Consider the following 7,296-nt stretch of genomic DNA (forward strand, 5'->3'; position numbering starts at 1 on the left):
TATATATATATATATATATATATATATATATATATATATATATATATATATATATATATATATATATATATATATATAAAATAAAAGGATGCACCATAAATCAGATTGAGCGCCTCTTACCTTCTATCGCCCCCATGCGGTCTTGTGTGGAACTGATAGCACACAACACTTCCTCTGGACTCACACACATGAACATGCTCCAAACATCACGCGTGTAAAAGTCCACAGTGTGCGCATTTGAGATACTTAACGATATGGAGAGAAAGCGCTTAGCTTCATCTATTTTTCTTTTTAAAGTGTCGATGGGTATGTCATTAAATGCCATTGTTCACGGGCACAGAAAAGTGAGAATATTTAGCGTGAGCAGCAGCTGTTGACACAGAATTTAAGACATAAGTAGTCAAATCAGGATATCACTGAGCCACTGAGCGAGCGAATGTACGGCCATGTTGGGTGTACCAGTCTGCGTTTAGTTGAATGGGCGAATCGAATATGTTGCCCTCACAAAAATGGCGTTTTTTTATTAGTAATGCCTTGCGACCATCCGTACGTCATTATTGTGCGTCTTGACTCTTCACACGAGAAACATCCGTTTTGTCCACATACTAGTGTGAGCAGATGTTAAGCTAACGTGAGACATGGCACCTTTAAAACAAAATGCAAAAAGTAAAGGTCCAATTAGAGGAAAATGCTTTAATAACAAATTCGCACATGGTGGTTTATCACACCAAGCCAAAAGGAAAAGAAAATGGGTTCCGGAGAACAAAGTTTTTGATGGTAGTTTAAAAGAGGGTGAGTAAATGTGTATTCAAGGTAGAAAATTCACTCTGAATAAACTACTTTGTCATAAGGGTCAATTAAAGACGTCTGAAATGAGAAAAAATCTAGTGTAAAACGCACGTGCCTAGTGCTTAGATATGCATTCTTTGTAGTAATGTTGGTTACATATATTTTTGAAAGTGTTTATACCATTTCCTTAAAGTATAATCCAAGGCTTCTTTTGCATACATCGCTTTCAACCAGTATATACAATAAATAGTTCATAAGTGTGCATAAAAAGGCCTAAACTTGGAATGTATTCTGTTTGAATCTCATCTCTCTCTCAGGTCAGGGGTTTGCTTTGAAAAGGAAGGAGAAAATAAAACATGAATACAACAAACTTCTTCGAATAGAGAGGAAAAAAATGCAACCATCAAAAATCCAGTTAGAGGAGGAATATCCCGAGCATCTGAGACATCTATACCTGGCGGAAAGAGAACGACTAGATGAAGAAGAACAAGAAAAAAAGGAGAAAAGATCTAAAGGGAGAGCAGTAGATGAAGAGACAGAGGCAGACGATGAACTAAAAACAGTGCTGGATTCTCCTTTCACTGAGAAACACATCTCAAACACGACGACTGACAATACTACTGCCTCTGATTCAGCTAATGAACCAGCAGAGTCTGACAGGTACTGTAACAGCTAGTATGTATCCGTTTATGTATGTATGTGTGTGTGTGTGTGTGTGTGTGTGTGTGTGTGTATATATACATACACACACACAAATATACAAAGCCACATTCCTGATTTCTGATTTGTGTCATCAGCTCCCACAAGACTCCATTCATCCAAAGGAAGCAGAAGCAGAAAATGTCATCGTATAAGAAGACAAAGCAAGAATATGAAAGGATAAAGGAGGAACGTGCACGAAAAAGTGAGGTGAGGAAATAAAACCTAGCAAATGTATCAGTATGATGGAATTGTTGTACAGTTTTCCATTCCCTAATGAATCTCCTGTCATTAAGGACCCATTATGTCATGTAAACATACATATTTTAATCATCCTTTACGTTCTTTGGCAAACGATTGATGCATGTTTTATTATGCGTGTCTGTGTAGGAATTCTTGAAAGACAAAGCTCAGCGAGAGGAGGCTCTGAAGAAATACAAGGAGAAGAAGACGGCAACATATCAGTTGTTGAAAAGGAAAACCAAAAAGGGTCAGCCCAACCTTAACCTGCATATGGAGCTATTGCTGCAAAAGATTCAAGCTCAACGCAAATAATTCAGTATCATCCATAAAATTAGACTAAAGTTAAAATGGACCATTACACAATAAACTGCAGTTTGAGTGAGGAGTTTTTGTATTTTTTTTTAACTCAATGTGTATACCTTTGTCTTTTCCTGTAATATTTCTTGTAAATAATATATTAAATTATACTCATCTTAAGTTAATTCAAGCTAACAGTAATGAACTGATGCTATGACAGTAAACTTATGGAAAACATGAAGCTTAATAATATCTATTATGTGGTAAATCCATTTTTATCATTATATTTAAGTTAATAATGGTCAGTAGCCTAAAAGTACAATAGTGCCTAAAAGTACTTCCTTAAACATTTATAGCATAAGTTTCGGTCCTTTTCTCTAACCGCTCTTTTAAAAATATTTTTGTGACATGATGTTGGAATGGTATCTTTTGTTTATTAGGTGAAAAGCATTGATATCAAAATAGAAATAAAAAATACCAAATGCTCAAATACAAATATTTAAATTTGTTGATTCTGAATTTTGCAAAGTATGTAGCATTTCATACAAAAATATTTAAAATAACATAAAACATAAGGCATTGATGCATTAGTAGCAATATAAGAATCTCCCAGCAGCTCCAGTAACTGTAATATGATTTCATGAACAGAGGCGGAGAGTGTAGCCATTGAGTCATATGGCCCCTCCCTCTTTATTTGACTCTTCCCCCACATCATCATAGTCTGTTTTTAAAAACAAGCAAATTCACATGTTCATCTTTATAAATGCATCACAATTTAATTTAAATAGAGTTTAAGTGAGCAACATAATGATTGAAAGTAGATTATGTAAAAAGGTGACAATAACTTACCAAACAGGTTTCTCTCATCTTCATTGCTGTTCTTCACATCATCATACTCCTCCTGATCTCCCTCTGATACACATGTGAAATAAAACCTCACATTGTAATGTGTAACACAGCTTGTGCCATAGTTCTCTTTCTCCTCATGACTGTCTGAGACTATTAGATTTATGTATGTTCAATATATCATAGAAACAAATATAAGAGTGATAAATTGCAGTTCTGTGTGACTCACTCATTACATCTTGAAAGTTCTGTCCAATAATGATGACATCATCATAATGATCTAATGTGTCCACTACACATACATGAAGATATAAACAGAACAAATGTCACATCATCATATAAGTACTGAGCATCAAGGTATTGTTAAATATAGTCACAAAAAAAAGTAAAACACCTTTTTTAATATCAGAGTTCTGTCCGCTCGTCATGATATCATCATAGCTCTCAGGTCTGTATTCTACAAATTTAACATGAGACATTACACCCATACAATATATATACTGTATGTATATATATATAGAGAGAGAGAGAGAGAGATTTCATATCAGGGGTGTCCAAACCTGTTCCTGAAGGGCCACTGTCCTGCAGAGTTTAGCTCCGACGTTAATTAAACACACCTGAACCAAAGTAATCAAGGTCTTAAGACTCACTGGGAGATTCTCAAATGGAAGGACACATCCTAGTAAGGATGCATCCTTCCTAGTCCAGTCCTTCTGAGTCTTCAAGTCTAGAGTCCTTCTCAGCATTAAATGCTAGAATGAGACGGTCTACTTAGTGTACATGGCTACGTCATAAATGTTTCTGCCCCCGCGGTCACAGCAGGAAAATACTACTAGAATTATAATTTCAAGACTTTTTTTTTACTTTCTTTTAATGCAGTACAGGTAATGACAACTGTATGTGGTCACCCACTGGTTTATATTACACATAGTTTATCATTATGTGATTTATTTGCAACTAAACAAATGAAAACATAATGCCTTCACCTTTTTTCCCCGTATTGCATAACCTAATGAAATTGAACAAGCTCAGTGTCGATTCATTTTCAGATAATTCATTTTTCATAAATTGGAATCTGTGCAAAGGATTGTGGACAATTGAAGGATGCGAAAGATACACTTGATGCATCCTTCAAAACAGGCTGAATGAAGGATGGGAAATGAAGACTGCCTACTAAGGATCCTTCAATTTAAAATGTTCTTCGATGGAGCTTGATGACGTGGCAGCCCAGATTTGCAGCCTTACAAGGATGCGTCTTTCGGTTTGAGAAGCAGCCACTAGCAACTTACAGGCAAGTGTGTTGGAGCTGGTTGAAGCTAAACTCTGTATAATATTGGCCCTCCAGGAGCACTGAACACCCCTATTTTATATATTTTAAACATTTCATCCAATTACAGAATAACAGAGTGACACCTGTCTCACGATCTGGTTTCAGTCTGTCAGTAATAACATCATCATAGTATCCCGGTGTGACTTCCTTCACCATCTCATCTGCATCAAGACATGTTGTATATTTTGGGCATTTTTTGAATATTTTTGGAAATAAACTGTAAAATATGCTCTTGCAGGCCTGCCATTGTTGACATCATCATAATATGCAGTGTTGAGCACTTTTTCTAATAAGATAAAAGTTTTAGTATTATGAACAGTTGAGTCATTGGTCACATATATCCTTTAGTGGTAGCATTATATTTTATATGTGTGATTTCTCTCTAACCTGAGAGAAGCTCATCAGCATCTTCATACCCAGAATGCAGTTCTTCAGAGATGAGACTCCCTGTTAAAGGAGAGCAGAACAGTCAGAAACATGTTCATCATTACAAACAGACTGAATCCTCATTTCCTCTGGATCATAAAGCATTGTGTTAGTGACAACTTATTACTTACATTTTAAAAACGTTAAAGAAAGAAATACCATTTTTTTTGTTTGGCCTATAAGCAAACACACATATATCATCACATAAACCCATTCCTCACTGCCTTCCAGAAGTATACACACAGGAAGAGACAAACACACACCTGTACCTACACTTAAAAACATATAAACCTTATCATATAAACATATAAACCTTATTATTACCGTCTAAAATACACACAGGAAGAGACATTCTCTCTCTTTCTCTTTCTCTTTCTCTTTCTCTCTCTTTCTCTCTTTCTCTCTTTCTCTCTCTCTCTCTCTCTCTCTCTCTCTCTCTCTCTCTCTCTCTCTCACACACACACACACACAAACATGCACCTGCAGCTCTGTGGTTTTCTGTCAGGAATTCTGTGGTTTGAAGCAGGAGGTTTAACAGGACTAATAATAGATGAACATCAACTGTCTGACAGACTCTCTTATTAATGGTATTAAATGAGATTGATGGCTCATGTCTCACCCCTCTGAGTGAAGTGATTGTGTCTGTGCTGAATCTCCTCATAAACGGCCTCAGTCGTCGTCCTGTGTCTCCTCTTAGAGAGAGCTGTGAGTGTAGACAGACAAACCTGCTGTCAGTTCACAACACATGACTGATCACACACTGAATAAGACACAATATGACAGTCTCTGGATCTCTCCTACCTCTCCTCATCACTCTGTTCTGCTGAATCAGTATAAGCAGTGGCACTAAGAGCAGTAAGAGCACAACTCCCAGAACAATCACAAGCACTGGGGGGACGGAGGGAGACGCTGCTGGAGGAGTTTGTGAAGGAGTGACTGATGTTGAGCGCACTGAAGGAGAAACTGGAGGAGAAGCTGATGATGTTGTGGCAGGAGTAGTGGACACTGACACATCTGACAAATCTGTCAAAAGACATAAAAAATCATGACTGATTTAACGTATATTATTAACTCTAAAATGATCAAATGAATAGTATTCCTTTATGTTGTTATATGTTTTGTTGTGACCTGCACAGGTGAGTCTAACAAGCTTTTTCCGGGAGCAGTCAGTGTGGTTATTCAGGGAGAGAGGACAGTCCCACAGGTGAATCTCATTCCCTCTGCACTCGACTTTGTTCATCCACACAACACCTTCACCAGCACCAAAGGCGGAAATCCCATCAGTCCTCAGTGCTGCTCCACAACCCAGCTGCCTGCAGACCACCTGAGCATCGCTGATGTCCCACTGATCATCACAGACTGAGCCCCACACAGCGTTATGATACACCTCCAGCCTCCCAGAGCACCGGCCCTCCCCTCCAATCAGTCTGAGAGGAATATGATCTAAAACACACACACATCAACCAGCACTGACTAGCATCAGCACAACATTTACATTTACAGAAAACCGATTATTGTAGGTAAATAACAAAAATGCAGATATTAATAATTTAAACAGTAATATACTAGGAAAATATAGTCCTACATTAACAAACATTCAACAAATCTGTTGTGACTAAACTTACTTGTGCATTGTCTCTGGTAAGGAGATGGTGAGGTAAAACATGTCAGATGACTCTGAGAAGACTCATAAGTTTCCTCCTCTGAGATTACAACATGATCAAATGAAAAAAAGTAAAGAGCACATTAGGATGAAACATATGACATCTTTCAGGGAAAACAAATTATCATTGTGAAAACTGCTAAACATTTTAGCCTCACAAATGATTTTACTATTCCTATCAGCTCACTTTAGTTTTCAGAAATATTCATTTATTTACCACATTAGACATAAAATGTATGTACAGAAACATGATTATTGAGGCCATATTAACATTTTTAAATATTATCCAACCTGAGCAGGTGATCTTAGCCACTTCATCTTCACTACAGTTATTCTGTCCCCAGGTTGAAGATGGACACTGCCATAAAGTGGAATCATGTGGTCGACATGCAACTTCATCTAGCCAGTTAGGAGCTGATTTCACTCTTGCTGTAGAATCAGACAAAACCCCAGATCTTCCACAGTTCAGCTCTTGACAGATCAGACTCGCTGTGTCTCCGTCCATCTGATTCCAGCACATATTACCCCAGGATCCATTGTAGAAAACCTCCACATTCCCTTCACAGCCCTCAGTTAACCTGATCTCTTTAAACTCTAGATGCAAAACAATGAGCATTAAAACAAATGGAATTCAGATTATCACCAAAATAACTAGTTAATTCAAAGATAATGCATGCCGAAATCACTGAAAGCATCTTAAATATTACGTCAGCCTAATAATATGCCATTAAAATGTAGAATATTTTTCTGAAAAACAATAAATACATCTATGGAAAGCATTTCCACTACTGTACTGTTTACCTGAGCACACGACTCCTACATCCTCCTTGTGTTGACAGTCATGTTTTCCCCAGCCTGGAGAAGAGCAGCTCCACAGGGATGTCTCATTCCCCTCACACTCCACCTCATCCAGCCATATGGGTCCAGAACCAGGACCAAACCAGGCTGGTACCTGCTGGTTACTGAGGGCCACTCCACACTGCAGCTGTCTGCACACCACATG

General features: G+C 37.7%; 3 protein-coding genes across 3 annotated transcripts in view; 1 reads left to right on the top strand and 2 right to left on the bottom strand.

Annotated features, from left to right (window-relative positions):
- Nucleotides 1–431, bottom strand: part of LOC107589640 (methyltransferase-like protein 25) — a 12,017-nt gene extending 11,586 nt beyond the window's left edge. Inside the window, exon 1 of the mRNA XM_016278173.1 lies at nucleotides 121–431. Coding sequence (XP_016133659.1) covers nucleotides 121–325 — 205 coding nt within the window. The 5' untranslated portion in view covers nucleotides 326–431. The remainder of the gene's footprint in view (nucleotides 1–120) is intronic.
- Nucleotides 432–615: 184 nt separating this feature from the next.
- LOC107548114 (thyroid transcription factor 1-associated protein 26 homolog) lies at nucleotides 616–2,124 on the top strand. Its single transcript, XM_016263620.1, has 4 exons — nucleotides 616–792; nucleotides 1,107–1,449; nucleotides 1,587–1,698; nucleotides 1,879–2,124. The coding sequence occupies exons 1-4, from the start codon at nucleotides 639–641 to the stop codon at nucleotides 2,041–2,043; spliced, it is 774 nt and encodes a 257-aa protein (XP_016119106.1). The 5' UTR covers nucleotides 616–638; the 3' UTR covers nucleotides 2,044–2,124.
- A 249-nt stretch (nucleotides 2,125–2,373) lies between these two features.
- Nucleotides 2,374–7,296, bottom strand: part of LOC107589730 (scavenger receptor cysteine-rich type 1 protein M130-like) — an 18,365-nt gene continuing 13,442 nt past the window's right edge. The window contains exons 12-23 of the mRNA XM_016278281.1: nucleotides 7,095–7,245; nucleotides 6,585–6,887; nucleotides 6,256–6,333; nucleotides 5,759–6,073; nucleotides 5,432–5,653; nucleotides 5,250–5,333; nucleotides 5,111–5,140; nucleotides 4,592–4,651; nucleotides 4,288–4,365; nucleotides 3,104–3,166; nucleotides 2,878–2,940; nucleotides 2,374–2,749 (exon numbers count right to left, since the gene is read on the bottom strand). Coding sequence (XP_016133767.1) covers nucleotides 2,700–2,749; nucleotides 2,878–2,940; nucleotides 3,104–3,166; nucleotides 4,288–4,365; nucleotides 4,592–4,651; nucleotides 5,111–5,140; nucleotides 5,250–5,333; nucleotides 5,432–5,653; nucleotides 5,759–6,073; nucleotides 6,256–6,333; nucleotides 6,585–6,887; nucleotides 7,095–7,245 — 1,497 coding nt within the window. The 3' untranslated portion in view covers nucleotides 2,374–2,699. The remainder of the gene's footprint in view (nucleotides 2,750–2,877; nucleotides 2,941–3,103; nucleotides 3,167–4,287; nucleotides 4,366–4,591; nucleotides 4,652–5,110; nucleotides 5,141–5,249; nucleotides 5,334–5,431; nucleotides 5,654–5,758; nucleotides 6,074–6,255; nucleotides 6,334–6,584; nucleotides 6,888–7,094; nucleotides 7,246–7,296) is intronic.

The sequence above is a fragment of the Sinocyclocheilus grahami genome, unplaced genomic scaffold, assembly GCF_001515645.1.
Source record: "Sinocyclocheilus grahami isolate Dianchi unplaced genomic scaffold, SAMN03320097.WGS_v1.1 scaffold1.1, whole genome shotgun sequence".
NCBI lineage: Eukaryota > Metazoa > Chordata > Actinopteri > Cypriniformes > Cyprinidae > Sinocyclocheilus > Sinocyclocheilus grahami.

Bases quoted from the DNA above. Each gene is read 5' to 3' on its own strand.
- LOC107548114 (XM_016263620.1), top strand. From the start codon at position 639: ATGGCACCTTTAAAACAAAATGCAAAAAGTAAAGGTCCAATTAGAGGA. The intron at 1,450-1,586 runs GTACTGTAACAG...TTGTGTCATCAG, and splicing joins GAACCAGCAGAGTCTGACAG to CTCCCACAAGACTCCATTCA. The intron at 1,699-1,878 runs GTGAGGAAATAA...GTGTCTGTGTAG, and splicing joins AACGTGCACGAAAAAGTGAG to GAATTCTTGAAAGACAAAGC.